This window comes from Monodelphis domestica, chromosome 5, assembly GCF_027887165.1.
Source record: "Monodelphis domestica isolate mMonDom1 chromosome 5, mMonDom1.pri, whole genome shotgun sequence".
Classification (NCBI taxonomy): Eukaryota; Metazoa; Chordata; class Mammalia; order Didelphimorphia; family Didelphidae; genus Monodelphis; species Monodelphis domestica.
In genome coordinates this window covers 201,299,760-201,317,252 of record NC_077231.1, presented here as the reverse complement: position 1 = coordinate 201,317,252, position 17,493 = coordinate 201,299,760, and the positions used below count along the sequence as shown (strand labels likewise).

Sequence of the window (17,493 nt, the reverse complement as noted above, 5' to 3'; positions counted from 1 at the left end):
GTCGGAGACTATGGCAACCCCCACCCCCGCGGGTGGCCAGAGCAAACACCAATTCCTAGGCCTGGAGAGGCGGCTGTTCTTTCTCCATCTTGACTGGAGCAAGGTGGGCTGAAAGCCATGAAACCTGAATGGGTTCGATTGTGAGCGTTCCCGCACACAAACGCTTCGGAGAAAGGTAGGGGAGCGAGCGAGCGAGCCCGGCCCGGACGGAGGAAGGGAAGGCTTCTTCTGCGCACCCTATATGTAGAGGCTAGACCAATGAGCGAAGTGGCTTGATTTCCTGACACCTGTCCCGCCCCCCCAACTGTTGAATGACAGGTTTTCCTAATTAAAGTGATTTGAAATTAGTTTTGTTTGGAGACGTTTATGACACCCCTCGATAATTAGAGACCCCAGGGCATCTCAGACACGGGTTTGGGAATCGCGGAAAATTGGGGTATCCAGTTGGGGAGGTGGGGAACGGGGAGATCGGGATAGATCGCTTCCACAGGGTCCTGAAGCCATTAGGGAGCTATTTTTTGCTTCCCTCCCTTGAACTAGGGCTCCCAGCCCTCAGCCTGTCCCCTTCTAGCTTCCAGGACTGCATGGACATGGAACGCAGCTCAGCACAGTTGGATATTTTTCTTTCTCAAGTGCTGAAGGATTCCTGTTTCTTACCTTGTAGAAAGAGAAAGTTGTGCCAGTACATAAACAATGCCAGTCTTGGGGTTGGCAGAGGAGGCTAAGAGGTTGTTGTCTTTAATGTCACCATGTGCCCAAGATTTTTGAAATGCCTGCTCATGGGGGAAAGTGCCAGGCAGGAGGGAGAGGGGAAGAGTGTGTGGCTGTCACATCCACCTTGGCTGCTGATGGGACAGTCCCCAGGCACCAGCCAAAGAAGATATCCCTTTTTTCTTTAGATGAAATTTGGCTGCCACAGCTTCCCCTGCCCGCTTGTTGCCATATTTCCATGGAAATGAAGGAGGGGTCAGGATGGAGTTGGCCCTGATTATCTAAGGGGGAACACGGAATGGGGAGTTGGCAGCTATATCCCTTTCCACAGTGCTACCCAACACATACATAACTGTCCCCATTTGACTCCTGTGATCACAACTCTCCCCCTGCCTCAGAGTCAAGCTTCTGGAGCTGGTACTCTTGCCAGCTGGACCCTGGGCAGGGGCTACTGGTATAGTACTCCCTCCAGTGCCCAAATCTAGTTGGCATTAATTTGAGAGTGTCCAGGGATAGAAAAGACTGGGCTGGTTACTGTGATGCCTGCACTAGGGGGCAACACTGTGCAACTGGCATCCTCTAAAACATTTTTGTTTAAAAGCAACTTTAAAAAGCCCAAGCAGACCCAAACAAAAACAAAACAAAAGATTCTCTCAGTTAAAAAAACCTGTGGCATGGCCCAGGGTGAGGGAGGATCTTCCTCCCGTGATGAAGGTCATTGGCATGTCTTGCCTTTGTCTGCCTGTCTGCAGCTTGCTTTTACCTCACTGGGTGAGGGGAATCCAAATTTCTGTTCTTTGCCCAGTGCTGTCTGTAGATGATGCCCACCTTTCATCCTGATGGGGGAATGGATGGATGTTCAGTACCATGGGTCAGCCCGGTGCTGCCGATTGTAGAATTGTAACTTGATCTGATCTTTGATCTGATTAATAAGGATCTGAGATAGCAGGATGCCCACCAGCTGAGAGAGGCAAAGGAACTTGGTCTTTAATAATACTCCTTCCCCCGTCCCTTGCTCCCCATCTCTACCCCCGAGTCCCAGTCTATCTACCCTGCCAGGAGCAGCTGGCATTTGGGATAGAGGGCCTGGAGTCCAGAAAACCTGAGATCAAATGTGACTCCAGAAGCTTACTAGCCGGGAGACACTAGGCAAGTAATTTAACCTGTTTGCCTCATTTTCCTCAACAGTAAAATGGAGACAACAATAGCACCTACCTGCTAGAGTGAGGATCCAAGGAGATAAAATTTGTAAAAAGAGTATAGTACAGTGCCTGGCAAAAAGGCACATAGGCACTAAACAATGCTTATTTCCTCTCTACCACCACCCTCCCTTGCCTTAATGCCCTATTATAAAAAGGTTTCCTAGCTCTGTCAATACCCATGTCCTGGTGCTGGTTCCCTGTGGTACACTAACCTTGACACAACCTTCTAGCCTCTATAGGAGAGGAATCAGAGCTTCTTTTACCCTAGTCCAATTCACAAACTCTACCAAGTGGATTACCTGAGGGATGGCTAGACCCAGTGCCACACCCCCAATGAGGAAGAGGTTGGTGTGGATCCAGTTGACTAGCTTGTCAATGCAGCCGTTAGTGTAGATGACTTTACCAGCCTCCAGGTAGTCAAGAGCCTGCATACCTTGGCCACACATGGTGTTGATTACTGTCTGGAGGTAGAGAGGAAGGAAGGAGGAAAGAAGAGAAGAAGGGAGGGGAAAGAGAGGGAAGGAAGAAAAAAGCAAGGCAAGGAGAGAGGGAAAGAAGACATAGGGGATGGGGAAAGGGAGAAGTAGAGAGAAGGGGAGAGGCATGGTGGGATTAGAGGAGGGAGATGAGAAACCAAATGGAATTCCCACTCATTTCCTACTTTAGACCCCAGTTAACATGGTGCCCACTTTTTTACGTACCCCACAATGGTTCAGGAATACCTTTGGAAAATATTAGGTAGGAGGTCTTCTCCATTCAAATCCAAATCCAACTCCTTTTGATCTGTGAACTGGTGTAGCCTAGATTTCTTCCCTCTTTCCTCCACTCCCTTCTTTCTACTAGCCCATTCCCTCTGATGAGACCCTTGGTCTACAGGAAAAGATGGCAACAGGAATCACATTTGAAAGTTTCACTTCGTGGCTGTCCTAGGTGGGAGGAAGCCCAGGATCTCCTTCTGGATTTCTAACTAACAGCTGTCCCTGTCAGAACCTGGGCCATCCTCACTGGCTAAGAGGAATAAGTAGGGAAGACAGCTCACCTGTCTGGATTTGTGCAAACAGCAGGAGAAAGGCACAGAACATCGCTCCCTGCTGGGGTTGTCTTCTGTGCAATTGAAATACATGTTCTGGGACCAGTCCTTGTAGGAGATACCACCACAGCAGTGGAACTGCAAAGAAGCCCATCCATGCAGGTTAAGAATTGCAAAAAAAAAAAAAAAAAAAGAATTGCCCACTTTCAACACTTAGAGAGTCGTGGTTAGAACTCAGAACCCTCCACAAGTCCATGTTAGCTTTTTGCCGATTTCAGTAAATCTTCTGTAGGTCAGGGTTCTGATTCCTGTGAGCTAAAACATTTTCTGGTCAACCAAATTGAAAGTCATCTCTACCTCCCTTAATTGCTATAATACTTGACGTTTCACCTATAGTACTGATCACATTCTACCTTGCATTAGTTATTTGCACACCTGCCAGATATTTCTATTAAATTCTAAGGCCCTTGATGGCAGAGGTTGTTCTATAAATCTCTGTAGCACCCACAATAACTAGCATGGTGCCTTGCACTGAGTAAGTATTCAACACATGTTTTCTAAAGAAAAGAAATCTGATCCTGCAGATTTTCCTTTGCCATCCAAAGAATGAGAGAGGGGACAACTCTGCATATGGGAGAAGAGAGAGAAGATCCATTAAAAAAACCTCAGAGAATTGGTTGTAGAAGCCAATATTATAGAACAGAAGCAAAGAAAAAACTCTCCAAAATCAAATGTCAAGTTCAGGGTAGGATTCACCATCATTTTGTCACCAAAGGATGCCTACATTTGCAAAGTCTGATGGACACTATGCAAAGTAAGTGAGGAGCAAAAAGTTTGATGGAACCAGAAAACAGACTGACCCTTGGAATCAGCTGAATTCTTGCCCTTGGTCTCCCAGATGACCAAGCCCACCATCTAGTCCATACCTCCTTCTGGCCAAAATCAATGAGGTTCTGTAGGTCCAGGTCATCTCGGTAGTGTACGATGGCATTGTTAATGATTTCACTCACTTTTCCACGAGCCTGCCAGATACAGAGGAAAGATGTGGTATGGTAGGACACTGGCCCTTCTTGCTTCTGCTATGCCAGAGAGGAGGGTATGCTCTGAATTTTCCTAGAGCCTTGTACTTTTCTTCAGAACTTTTGGTACTTCTATATCAATACAAGAAGTGGCAAAGTGTAGTGATCAAAATCCTAGACTTAGAATCAATAAAACCTGGGTTCAAATCCATCTGACACGATTCGCATGACTATGAGTAAGTCACAAACTCTCTGAGTTTGTTTCCTCATCAGTAAAATGGAGTTAATACTATCTGTCGCAGGACCTGTCTTTTACAGTGTTTAGCACAGTGCCTGGCACATGGAAGGTGCTTAATAAATGCTACTGCATGTAAATATGCTTTGTAAACCTTAAATGCTATGTAAAAGTAATTTTATTATTTTATCTCAGAGAAATGTGATTTAATTGATGGGGGTCCACCTGTGCAGATCATATCTTCTCTATAAACTGGTAGGTGGTCTTTGAGTATAGTTGCAGTTGAAAAACCCATTACCCTATAGCTAAGCTTTTAATAGTCAACCCAATTTAACTAGGTTGACCCTCAGGTGATGGATCTTCCCCTGGCCAGCACTTAAGAACTTCTCCTGGAATTTTGTTCAACTTAACTCAGGGTCACCTTCATGTTGCAATAAAGCATCAGAGGAGGAGTATTTTAGTAGGGGATGAACTCCACAGAACTGATTTTGTTTTCTAGTTATTCATGTACCTTATTCTTTACCTTCATAGACAGTAAAGTCTTTGAAGGCAGAGGTCTTCTTATAAGTCACCTTCTCTGTCACTTCATCCTTTCCCCCAAGTTTTAGAATGGATGGAGGGGATCCACTTAAGATTTGATCTCACCCTTTGTTTCTTCTCTCCATTAGCAATCTTCATTATCTCCTTTCCTACTATGTCCATTATAGATTCGGAGGTTTTAGAGCAATAACTGAATAGACTCTGACTAGCCTTCCCTATCTAAGACAGCTTCAGAAATAGAGACTAGTTCTAGCATTGAAATCCAGTTTCCAACTCCTGCCTAGGGTTCTTCAGGTGCCCCCTGTAGGGAGATGCAGGGTTGGCTTTTAGCGCCCTTTAGGGCAACACTTCTTTGTGGGTATTCTTCGGAATGGCCTGTGGTCCAGCTATTAAGCTCATTGCAGGAGAAGGAAAGAGCAGCACTTAGAGGTGGAGGGAGAACAGTGTTGACTATTTCTAAAGCACCTTTGAATCTACCTCTTAGGCACTCTTGTACCTCTTGTGTGAGGGACTTAAAAAATGCTTGTTGACTCTCAAGGTCAAGCTAAGAAACTGAAGATTTTTCAGCAAGTGTTGAACAAAGACATTGACCCTGTGGGCAGAATAAAAGAAATGGCAGCTCTTCTAGCCACAATGCAGGCTGATCCACTGTTTTATTTCCCCCATTTTGCCAGCAAAGATGTAGAAAATCCTGAATTACATTTTACATGGTCATTGGCAGTGAAAATTTGCCAACTAGTTTCACTCTGGATGGATCTCCTTAAATTCTGAGATCTTGACCCCAGAATTTTGGATTTCTCAAATTGGAAGATAAAACTTATTGCAATGTTCTTCCAACCAATTTAAAATACCATCTCATCTTAGTGATGGCCTGACCTAGAATTTCTAAAGGCTAATTTGCTAAAAAGGTGGAAAACTGAGGTGAAGAAAGCTTATAAAGGGAAGAATCATCTGTTCCTATCTCTTATTCTCCAATGTAAAAGACTCCTTAACCTCATCATCCTACCTTGTCTGAAAAAACAAAGCCCAGGACTCCGGCAGCCAACTGGAGCAGGAACACAATGGTGAGGCAGAGAGAGAACTGTGGGAAGACAAAATGGGAGAGAGATGTTTATCAGTGAGTTTGGATGCAACTCTCTCTCTGACTGCAGAGAGTGATGGGGCATACCGCAGCAGCATTTCTCTAAGACAACTATATCCACCATTGAGCCATGCCTTTCTAGGTACAGATATAACAATGCCTGGTATACTTGAAAGGATTGGGACACAGATAAGTACTGTAAGCTTTGGGGAAGAGGAGGGAGGGGGCTCCACCTTGAAAACTGGGACCAAAATAGCCAGGTACAAGAAGTTAACAGAGATCTCAGAATGGAACCCAGGAGCCCAAGCCCTTAAAGTTGTACAGGAGGAGAATTGCAATAGAAGAGAGGGGCACCTTCCCCTAAGGGGTACTTACTGTTTGTAGGAGGCAGATGTTTTCACGAAGGGATCCAATGCAGCCACAGAAAGTGAGGAGAAACATGAGGATGCCCACTGTAATCAGCAGGATGGCTGGGTCCACTGCCAGGCTAGCCATAGCTGCCTCTGAGGGGACACATTGTATCACCTTCCTCACAATTCCTGTTTGCTCTGAGACACCACCCTCAAGCCTGACCATCATAGTTTTGGTACTGGTTTATACAAGGCAAATCCCAGTTTTGGCCACCACGAGGGGGTGGCAGAGAGCCACTCTAGCCCTGATCTGGAGGTACTGTACAGTAACCAATTTGAGTGGGGGATGGTTTTCCTGCTGAAAAGTAGAATGGCATTAGGTTTTCCAGCTCTTTGAATTTCAGTTCTGGGAGTTATTGCCAGGAGGTGTGTCTCTATTGGCAGGGTGAGGTCTTGCTACCTCACTAGTAGGCTGGTAGAATTACTTTGCTTCCCAATCCCTGACCACCTTGTTCCTGGGTTTGGAGTTGGGGACATCTTGAAAGACTCCAGGAGAGCTGGCAAGCCTCAATTTTTGCATTCTACCCAGAGTAGCTCCCCTTAATTGTTGGCCAGAGAGTCATTTTTCCTCTGATGGGTTAGGGAAATGAGGTAAGAGTAGAAGAGCCATGGGGACTAGCTAGAAAGGAGACAAGGTAAGTATCCTGTTTAGAGAGGGAACAGGTTTTGAACTCACCTGCATGCTTCATTAGCCGTGCATAGACTCCTATAGCAACCAGTACCATGGAGATCACCTAGAGAGAGAAAGAAAAGATTGCTGACCCTTAGACTAGGGGCCCAAGAGTTCAAAAATAGAATCCTGCTTTGAGGTATGCTGGGGACAAAGCAGGGAGGTGAACTTTTAAATTCCTGGAACTCAAAGCCCCAGTGTCATCTAGCAGAAAGAAAGCTGCAATTAGTTAGTGAAGGTCAAAACCTGAATTGGAATCCTTTCATTCATTCTACTTTGTGAGTAACTCAATTAACTACTCTGACTAAACTTTAGTTTCATCTTTAAAATTGGGGTAATCAAGATGGCGGCTTAGAGGCAGCAAAAGTTCAGACCTCCACAAACCCTTCCTCACTGATCAAAAACACAATGCTTTGAGGGGACTGAAAACCAAATCTAACAATAAGGCAGAACTAGGGAACCCTCCTCCTGGACCCAACTTAAAAGGTACAGCTACCCCCCTCCCCAAAGCCTAAACTCTAAAACAGTGGTTCTCAACCTGTGGGTCGCGACCCTGGCAGGGGTCGAACGACCAAAACACAGGGGTCGACTAAAGCCATTGGAAAATACATATTTCCGATGGCTTTAGCTGCTGAGAAATCACGCTACTTTACAGCAAGATCTCAGAAAGAACAGGGACCCTGCTGCCTGCACATTGTACTAATATTAGTTACCATCAGCAGCCCTCCCGCTATGAGGGGCGATGGATTTACCCTGTTGCCTGGAGACTGGACTCAAACAGAGACCCAAAGAGAACACCTGGGTGCTGGCTCCGAAGGGGTTAAGAATGAGTCCTGGAGCGGATAACTCCTGGAGTGGATAATGGAGCCGAGTAACCCCAGCAAAGTGAAGCCTCAGCTCGAGCTGGAGGAAGATGACAGGAAGAAGAAGGCAGCATCTGTGGACCCCCTCCCCAGGCAGGACTTACCTCCCACCCCAGCGCTCAGGCTGCCTCCTGATGGATTAATATTTCTCAACATATAATTAAATATTGTTTTTGTGATTAATCACTATGTTTAAATTATGTTTGATTTGTAGCAATGAGAATACATAATGCATATCAGGTATTTATATTCCAAATCATAACTGTAGCAAAATTACAGTTTTGAAGTAGCCACCAAAATAATTTTTTGGTTTGGGGTCACCGCAACATGAGGAACTGTATTGCGGGGTCACGGCATTAGAAAGGTTGAGAACCACTGCTCTAGAACATGTGGGTTTAAGGGGAGGGAAAAAGGAAGGTCCCAGGACCCCTCCCCCATCTATAGTGCTGAGCTTCCAGTGGTGGCTGGAATCTCTGGCCTGGCAAGGGCACTAGTCCAGAAAGAGAACCTTGCCTGCAAAGCTGGGCCAGGCTCAGGGCTTAGAACACAGGCAGCATAGAGGCAGCTGGAGTTGAAGCACAGAGCAGGCAGTCCAGTCACAGCCAAAACACTCCATCTTGCCCCCTTCCCCTCCCTTTTCTGGAGGTTTTGGCCTTAGGGCACAGCTAGCTTTGCAGATCAAATCCACCCTGGGGATAAGAAGCCTTCAGAGGACAGGGAAACTCAAGCTCCAATACCTCTCCCCCACAGACTGATATGAGAGCTTTGCTAACTGAGTTCCAAGGGCAAAGGCTGCAACAAACTACAGGTAACAACTTTGACAACAGGACAGGAAGCTTAGCTCCTTTTCAGCTTCTGCTGTCAGCCAGTGAAGATCAGACTACCTGATTAAACAGCAGAGCAGAGAAGAAGTCCCTTCAGGACAGAACAGTCAAAACTCACAGATCCAGCACAAAATGAGAGGAGCAAGACTACAGGGGGAAAGAAGGAGGAAGTATGAGTAAACAACAGAAAAAGAAAAAAGAAATTACAATCAACAACTTATATCCAGGCAATGAACAAAGAGCAAATGAAACTGAGGAGGATCAAGGAACACCGAGCAAAAACACAGAAACTCTAGTGAACTGGACACAGAGTTTGGAAGAATTCAAAATACAATTCAAAAAACAATTAAGAGAGGCTGAAGACAACTGGGAAAAGAACTTAAAAAGCAAAATAAATCATCTGGAAACAGAAAATAGTGTCTTGAAAGCCAAAATTAATCAGTTTGAAAACGAGGCAAAGGAGATAAAAGATGAGGCAAAGAAGATGAAAGATGACCTCCAAAGACAATCAGACCAGAAGGAGAAGGATGACCAAAAAGCTAGGGAAGAAATTCAATCTTTAAAAACTAGAATACAACAACTAGAAGCAAATGACTTCACAAGGCAGCAGGAAACTATAAAACAAAATCAAAAGAATGAAAAAATTGAGGAAAATATGAAACACCTCATCCACAAAACAGAAGACTTAGAAAACAGGTCCAGGAGAGACAACTTAAGAATCATTGGTCTACTGGATGATTATGACAAAAGAAAAAGCTTACATATCACTTTACAGGAAATTATCCAAGAAAACTGTCCCGACATTTTAGAGCAAGAGGGAAAAGTGGAGATTGAAAGAATCCATAGATCACCTCCTGTACTTAATCCCCAACTGACAACACCCTGGAATGTTATAGCCAAATTCAAGAACTCCAGACCAAGGAAAAATTACAAGCTGCTAAGAAGAAGTCATTCAGATACCATGGAACTACAGTGAGGATAACACAGGATCTGGCTGTTATCTACACTGAAGGACTGAAAGGCATGGAATATGGTATTCCAGAAAGCAAGGGAACTAGGTCTACAACCAAGAATCAACTACCCAGCAAAACTGACTATATTCTTATAGGGGAAAGTATGGTCATTTAATAAAATAGAAGAATTCCAAGCATTCATAAAGAAAAGACCAGACCTGAACAGAAAATTTGATGCCCAAACACAGAACTCAAGAGAATCACCAAAAGGTAATTAAGAAAGGGGGAGGGGGGAACAAAAAAACTTTTTTTAAGGGACCCAATAAGTTAAAATGATATGTATTCCTACAAGAAAAGAGGATATTGGTAACTCTTTAAAATTGTTGTTATCACCTGGGTAGCTAGAAGAATTATACTTAGAGGGAACAGTGACAAACTGTATAGGATGAAATGCTAAGACATAAATATTGTAAACCTCAAAATTCCTTAGACTTATAAATGTTGGAAATTTCACCATTGGGATATTTCATACTTGGAAAATTTCTTACTGATAGTCTATTGGAATGGGAACTCCATTGGCATGGGAGGTTCCTTCTCTTCCCTTCTTAAGATTACTTTAGGACAGAAACCCTTTGCTGAACAATGGAAAGGACTTTGACCTATGCTTAAGCATAGAACAGGAATTTCTTTGAGTCTTGATTGATTTAGAATTGATACAATGGAGATACTTGGAATAAATCTCCACCCTATTCAGTCCTAATAGGATTGAGTAAGGGCTGCAGCCTAGATCAAAATTTAATTATTCCAATCTCTACCATACTCAAGTTAACAGGATTTAGAAAGGGCTGTAGCAAAGGAGTATAGATTTAATCATTGGAAAATATGACCTTCAACAGACATGTGCAAAAAGCCAGAAACCTCTGGGCGGTCCTGGGTTAAGCTAGAGCCTCCATTGACAGGGAAATTGATGAAGAGTGATTGGTAGATGTGAGGACTGAGGGGAGGCAACTTGGGTGGTTTCCTGAAAGATAGGAGGGTCTGGAGACTGGAGGAGGTGGTTGAGTTTTTGGTCGGAGTGGTTCCTGGGCTCTGAGGAAGCTTGCTCTGAAGGAAGCTGAAGGTGGGGGCCTCTGAGACTGTTTCTCCATTTTGGACACGTGAGTAATAGGGACTGATCTCTTTTCTTTGCCCCAGCTATCTAAGGGCTTGGGCCTTTTGGCCCAGCCTAAACAGAAGGGGTATTTAAGCCCTATTCCCTTCTCTCCCCTTTCTCTCTCTATATATATCTCTAATTCCTTTCTTGCTCCTATTGTAATTAAACTCCAAAAAGGCTGACGGCTGACTTGAGTTTTTCATTTAGGAATTACATAGCTGATTCCTTGGCGACCTTAAATTAATATATATCAGTCTTTTAAAGTGATTCCCTTGTAACATTTGTGGCGACCACGAAGGGAGTCTAAAGAATCCTCTCAATAAAACTTTTTCCTTGCCTTTTTACTATACTGTTTCACCACTTAGTCCTTTTTTTTAAAAAAAAAAAAAAACTTGGCTTAAAGACACAGCTGCTAGAACACGTGAGTATAAAAAACTTTTTCTCTTTTCTCCTTAAGTTAAATTGGAATCAGCAGTTTTTTCTTTTTCTTCCCTTTAATCTTAAGGGACAGCTGGGTAGCTCAGCGGATTGAGAGCCAGCCCTAGAGGCAGAAGGTCCTGGGTTCAAATCGGACCTCAGATACTTCCCAGCTGTGTGACTCTGATAGACAGAAAACAGCTGTTTTTAAATCTCAGCAACAGGACTCTAAAGTCCTGGCTGGAAGAACTGTTTCTAAATATCCTTTCCCTTAAGGAACAACTTCCTGGATTAAAAAAAAAAAAAAACCTGTGAAAAGTTTGTTGCTTTGCCCTGCTCCCCACGTGTTTTGTGAAATTACAAAATATACATATAAAAATGAGTACTACATTCTTTGACAATTATATGGCAGCTGAAGAAGTAGGGGCATTGAGGAATGAAGGATACCTCCAAATTTTTATATTAATAGGTACTGTCATTTTTGTACTCCTCAATACTATATTTAGAGATGAAAAAATAAAAAATATTGAGGATAAAATAAAACAAAATGAGGATAAAATAAAACAAAATGAGGATAAAATAAAACAAAATGAGGATAAAATAAAACAAAATGAGGATAAAATAGAAAATATTGAGGATAAAATAGAAAATGTTGAGGATAAAATAGAAAAAAATGAGGATAAAATAGAAAATATTGAGGATAAAATAGAAAATATTGAGGATAAAATAGAAAAAATTGAGGATACAATAGAAAAAATTGAGGATACAATAGAAAAAATTGAGGATAAAATAGGAAATATTGAGAATAAAATAGGAAATATTGAGGATAAAATGGGAGATATGGAAGATAAAATAGGAAAAATTGAGGAAAAAATGCAAGCCCAATTAGAAGATCTAAAATGTTTCTTACAGGATCAATGGGCAAACACCCACTCTACCAGAAACAGACCTGTTTCTGAACCTTTGAATGAGGAAATTTCCTTCCCTGAAATAGAGATGGAAAACACCTTCCCTATAGCCCAGTTAACAGACTGCTTCTCTCGTGCAGTGCAAATCTTGTCTGAATTTAATCCCCAAAACCCTTCCCCTGCAATCCCAGCTTCTCATGTTCCTTCTCCTACAGAAAACCAAATTCCAATGCAAGGGAGATCTTGTCCTCCTAGAGAAACCTGTCCTTGTCAAACTGACCCACAGGTGCAAAATTCAACTAGAGGCCTGTTTCCTCTAAGAGAAGTACCTGAAATAGGACGAAATGGGGATGTGGTGACTTTAAGACATAGGATACCGTTTACTCCCCAAGAAATAAATGAATTTACACGAAATATCCCCACATATGAACAAGGTCCTTTTCTAGTAACAAAAAAGATGGGAGACATATTTTTTCAATATAATCCGTCTTACAAGGACGTTGAGAGCTTACTACAGGCTTTTTTAAGTGAACGTGAAAAAAATAAAATAATTGCTCATGTCAACAAAACCCGGGGGCGTAATGCAGCACATTGGCCATCTCAGGATCCCGAATGGGACTATAATAATCCTGAGGACTATCTACAACTATACCGTTGTAGAGAGGCCATCCTCACAGCCATGAAGGAATGTGCGGACAGTACAGATAAGTGGATGGAACTGGAAGAAATTAAGCAAAAGGAAAACGAAACACCCTCCAGATTTATGGACAGAATTATCGAGTTTGGGGACAGATACTTAGATTGGGACTTAAATAAAGAGAATAGTTTAAGACAAGTTAGAAGAATCTTTGTAAATAATTCATGCAAAGTAATTAAAAATTATTTTAAAACACAATGCCCAAGATGGTCAGATATGGACCTTGAAGAATTGCGAAAAACAGCTATATATGTTTTTAAGGGAAACGAAGAAAAGGAGAAAGAGAATAATGATGACATGGAGGAAATGAAGAAAAAAATGAGATGTGTAATAGATAGGATAACTAAATTAGAAAGTGGGCATGATAATGAACCAACGACAATTGCCCCTCTCCAGAAATCCAATTATCAATCCATTACTTGCCACTTCTGTGAGAAGAAGGGCCACAAAATGATGGAATGTAGAACCTTTCTTAAGATGTTTGGAAGGAATACACAGTTTAATAATGGTTTTAGAAATAATAACTATAGAAATTATGATAATGGTTATAGAAACCAGAATTCTAGAAATTATAATAATGACTATGGAAATAACTATAATGAATATAGAAATAAGAACTTTAGAAACCAGAATTATAGAAATAGGAATTGGGAATTTAATGACAATGCTCAAATTGAAGAAAATTTTAATGATAATACTCAACAATATATGAGAAATGGCGCTCGTCCAAAAATTACTCGAGGTGCTAATGATCCTCAGAGAGGTGCCCTTCAGGAGGGTGCCCAGGGAACTTCCCAGTATAATAAAGATGATTCTTAGATTGTATTGATTTTGTTGATATTAATTAACCTTTTTCAGTTTTTTTTCTCCTCTCCAAATAGTAGGAAAGATGAATAAAGAACTTAAGACTATGATTGGCAAATTATGCACTGAGACCCATTTAAAATGGCCTGAAATTCTCCCTCTGGCCCTATTTTATCTTAGAAGCAGGCCTAGAGGAGACTTACATATTTCACCATTTGAGATGCTTTTTGGACATCCGCCTATACAGGCTAAGCCTTTCTCCCCGGCTTATACATCGCTATTAGGGGGAGATATTACTATTGCTTCCTATATACAGGAGTTACAGCACAAACTACGTGAACTTCATGAATCCGGAGCTGCAGTACAAGCTGGACCATTAGACTTTTCTCTGCATGACCTGAACCCAGGAGATAAAGTTTATATCAAGAATTTCAAGCGAACTGGAGCAACTCAACCTTCATGGGAAGGACCATTCCAAATATTATTAACTACTCCAACATCTATAAAGATTGGAGAAAGAGACTCTTGGATTCACTGCTCACATGTGAAGAAAGCATCTTCTGCTGAGACTGATTGACTCTATCCTATCATATGAATTGTGACTCTATCTTATCATATGAATTGGAGATAATAATCCATAGACAAATGGATGTTTTTTTTTCAAGAATATATTGAATTACTGATTTTTTTTCCCTTATTTTTTCTTATTTCTTTTTATTTTTTGATCAGAATATTTGATTTTTTTTCTCATTTTTTTGTACTGAAGGTACACATAATTAATATTAATATTATTTTTTTCCCTGCAGTAATACAAGTTAATATATATACTCTTGCTATAATATCAATATATGCCTAAAAGCTTTAAACTATGGGAACCTGCCATTTATTGATAAAATATTATAGGACTGTGATTAATGTTTGTGTCTGATTCCAGGAAAAGGGATAAAAACAAGGAGCACAGACTAAACCTGAATAGTGCCAATAGAGCACACAAGAAATATTAAAGTGAGACTCGAGGTTGCGACGCTTAACTTATGTTTAAGTCGTAGGACTTCCTTGTATCTACACTCTTTTCAAAATACTCAAACAAGTACAAAGCTTGACTATCATGCTGGCTCCCTATATCCCTGAGGAAAAAATCAGACAAGGGAATGACATTTCCCCATCAAAATAGAATTCTAATTCTTTTCTTCTTATATTATGGCAACTTCCTGTAGTCTTGGCTACAAATGGCTAAATGAAATATTACTGCATTCTGTCCTACATACTTGTGAGATAGAAATTACTTTAAACTGGACCTATACAAGGTCTATTTTGAATTTTTCTTATGTTTTTGATTATTTTTCTATTCTTTTGATAATTGACACATACACCCCCATAACTGAACATTGCATTCTGAGCTAAACTTGATATATTTTTTTTTAAATACTTACTTCAGGGGGGATTGTATTTTAATTTAAAATCTAAGAATTTTTGAATTTTTTTTGTTTGAGATTTTATTTTTATAAAAATCCAAGACTTTTGTTTAAGATTTTACTTTTATAAAAAATTCAAAGATTTTGATTTTGTTCAAGAAAAGATCTTCAAGAAAGAAGCTTGAAACTTTTATATCCAGAGAATGAACTGTTGCAGAAAGATGCCAAAAACCTACACTTCATCAAGAAGATCAAGAATGAACTTTGGATGTGATTGATTGGACTGAACTTTTGATTGAACATTTATTGTAACATTTATGCCAAAAGGGACTGCCCCTAATTTGGCTTTCTGTCAATGCGCCTAGCAAACATTGGTTTTGCTTTCTTTTCTTTTCTATTTCCTCTCTCACTATTCTAATTTCTCCTAGAAAATTGAATATTGTGTATATCTTTAGTTAGAAGTGAATTTAGAACTACAAAATGATTATGTTAAATGATCAATGGGGAGACTAGTCTCCCAATGATCATCAGGGGGGATTGTAAACCTCAAAATTCCTTAGACTTATAAATGTTGGAAATTTCACCATTGGGATATTTCATACTTGGAAAATTTCTTACTGATAGTCTATTGGAATGGGAACTCCATTGGCATGGGAGGTTCCTTCTCTTCCCTTCTTAAGATTACTTTAGGACAGAAACCCTTTGCTGAACAATGGAAAGGACTTTGACCTATGCTTAAGCATAGAACAGGAATTTCTTTGAGTCTTGATTGATTTAGAATTGATACAATGGAGATACTTGGAATAAATCTCCACCCTATTCAGTCCTAATAGGATTGAGTAAGGGCTGCAGCCTAGATCAAAATTTAATTATTCCAATCTCTACCATACTCAAGTTAACAGGATTTAGAAAGGGCTGTAGCAAAGGAGTATAGATTTAATCATTGGAAAATATGACCTTCAACAGACATGTGCAAAAAGCCAGAAACCTCTGGGCGGTCCTGGGTTAAGCTAGAGCCTCCATTGACAGGGAAATTGATGAAGAGTGATTGGTAGATGTGAGGACTGAGGGGAGGCAACTTGGGTGGTTTCCTGAAAGATAGGAGGGTCTGGAGACTGGAGGAGGTGGTTGAGTTTTTGGTCGGAGTGGTTCCTGGGCTCTGAGGAAGCTTGCTCTGAAGGAAGCTGAAGGTGGGGGCCTCTGAGACTGTTTCTCCATTTTGGACACGTGAGTAATAGGGACTGATCTCTTTTCTTTGCCCCAGCTATCTAAGGGCTTGGGCCTTTTGGCCCAGCCTAAACAGAAGGGGTATTTAAGCCCTATTCCCTTCTCTCCCCTTTCTCTCTCTATATATATCTCTAATTCCTTTCTTGCTCCTATTGTAATTAAACTCCAAAAAGGCTGACGGCTGACTTGAGTTTTTCATTTAGGAATTACATAGCTGATTCCTTGGCGACCTTAAATTAATATATATCAGTCTTTTAAAGTGATTCCCTTGTAACAATATGTATATATATAGATATATGCATAAATATATACATATATAACTAGAGGTAAAAAGAAGTTAATACTAAGAGAAATGGGAAAAGAAACAAAATGGGGTAAATTTATATGTCATAAAGAAGCACATGACAGGAGGGAGGTAGAGAACATCAATACACTGGAAGGGTAAAGAGGTTGGAGGAAGGAAATACTTAACTCTTAGGTGCATTGAAATTGACTCAAAGAGGGAAGAATAATCAAATCCATTGGGGCAGAGAATTGAATTGTGCCCCATAGAGAAGTAGAAGGGTATGGCATCAACAATGAAAATGTAAGTTTCACTCAGATAGGCTTTCCTGCCTAGAAGCCTCCCTGAGAAGACTATAAATTATCTCTATACTATTTCAATTTATGACCTTCCCTCTGAGACAGCTAAATAAAAGGAACAATTAGTGCCTATTATGATAATGTTTTGCATTGTTATTTAATATTTTTTATAATTTTAGAGTGCTACGCACTGTCTTAAAAACATTGGCAAGAAAATTCTACTAAATAAATTTCCATTCTAAGTAAAACAAAGCTAACTTTAAAAAAAAAGTCAATGAGGAATATGTGACAAGTGTCTACTTTGCCAATGACTAGAGCTGATGGAGGACTAAATATTATTGGATTTAAATGGTGTGAAGCAGCTGCTATAGAATATGGTTCACAATGATTGATATAACTATGAGAAAATATTAATTAAATAAACTTAAAAAAAGAATAAAAATAAATAAAATGGCGGTAATACTTCACTGTTGTACTTCACAAGTTGCTGTGAGAATTAAAATGAGATGACACACCAAGAGTGTTTTCTACACCTTAAATCAAAATTGACAACCACGGGGACAGCTGGATGGCCCCGCTCTTCTGCCTTGGAACCAATCACAATTTTGATTCTGAGTCGGAAGGGAAGAGTTTTTACTAAATGATAATCCTTATTATTTTAGCAAGGAGAGTTAGAAACTTTTAGGGTAAAAGAATCTAGAGCTGAACTAGTTCTGCAGTCTCACTAGGCGGAATGCTAGAAAGTTGAACCC

The 17,493-nt window shown here is 40.7% G+C and overlaps 1 protein-coding gene across 2 annotated transcripts in view; it reads right to left on the bottom strand.

Annotated features, from left to right (window-relative positions):
* Nucleotides 1-708: 708 nt before the first annotated feature.
* The window catches only part of TSPAN33 (tetraspanin 33), a 28,481-nt gene continuing 11,696 nt past the window's right edge, over nt 709-17,493 (bottom strand). The window contains exons 2-8 of one of the 2 annotated variants that reach the window (XM_001366730.4): nt 6,905-6,962; nt 6,194-6,321; nt 5,744-5,818; nt 3,870-3,965; nt 2,953-3,081; nt 2,213-2,374; nt 709-1,672 (exon numbers count right to left, since the gene is read on the bottom strand). In XM_001366730.4, the coding sequence (XP_001366767.1) occupies nt 1,571-1,672; nt 2,213-2,374; nt 2,953-3,081; nt 3,870-3,965; nt 5,744-5,818; nt 6,194-6,321; nt 6,905-6,962 (750 nt within the window). In that variant the 3' untranslated portion in view covers nt 709-1,570. The remainder of the gene's footprint in view (nt 1,673-2,212; nt 2,375-2,952; nt 3,082-3,869; nt 3,966-5,743; nt 5,819-6,193; nt 6,322-6,904; nt 6,963-17,493) is intronic. The other variant, XM_007504286.3, reaches the window with a different exon arrangement.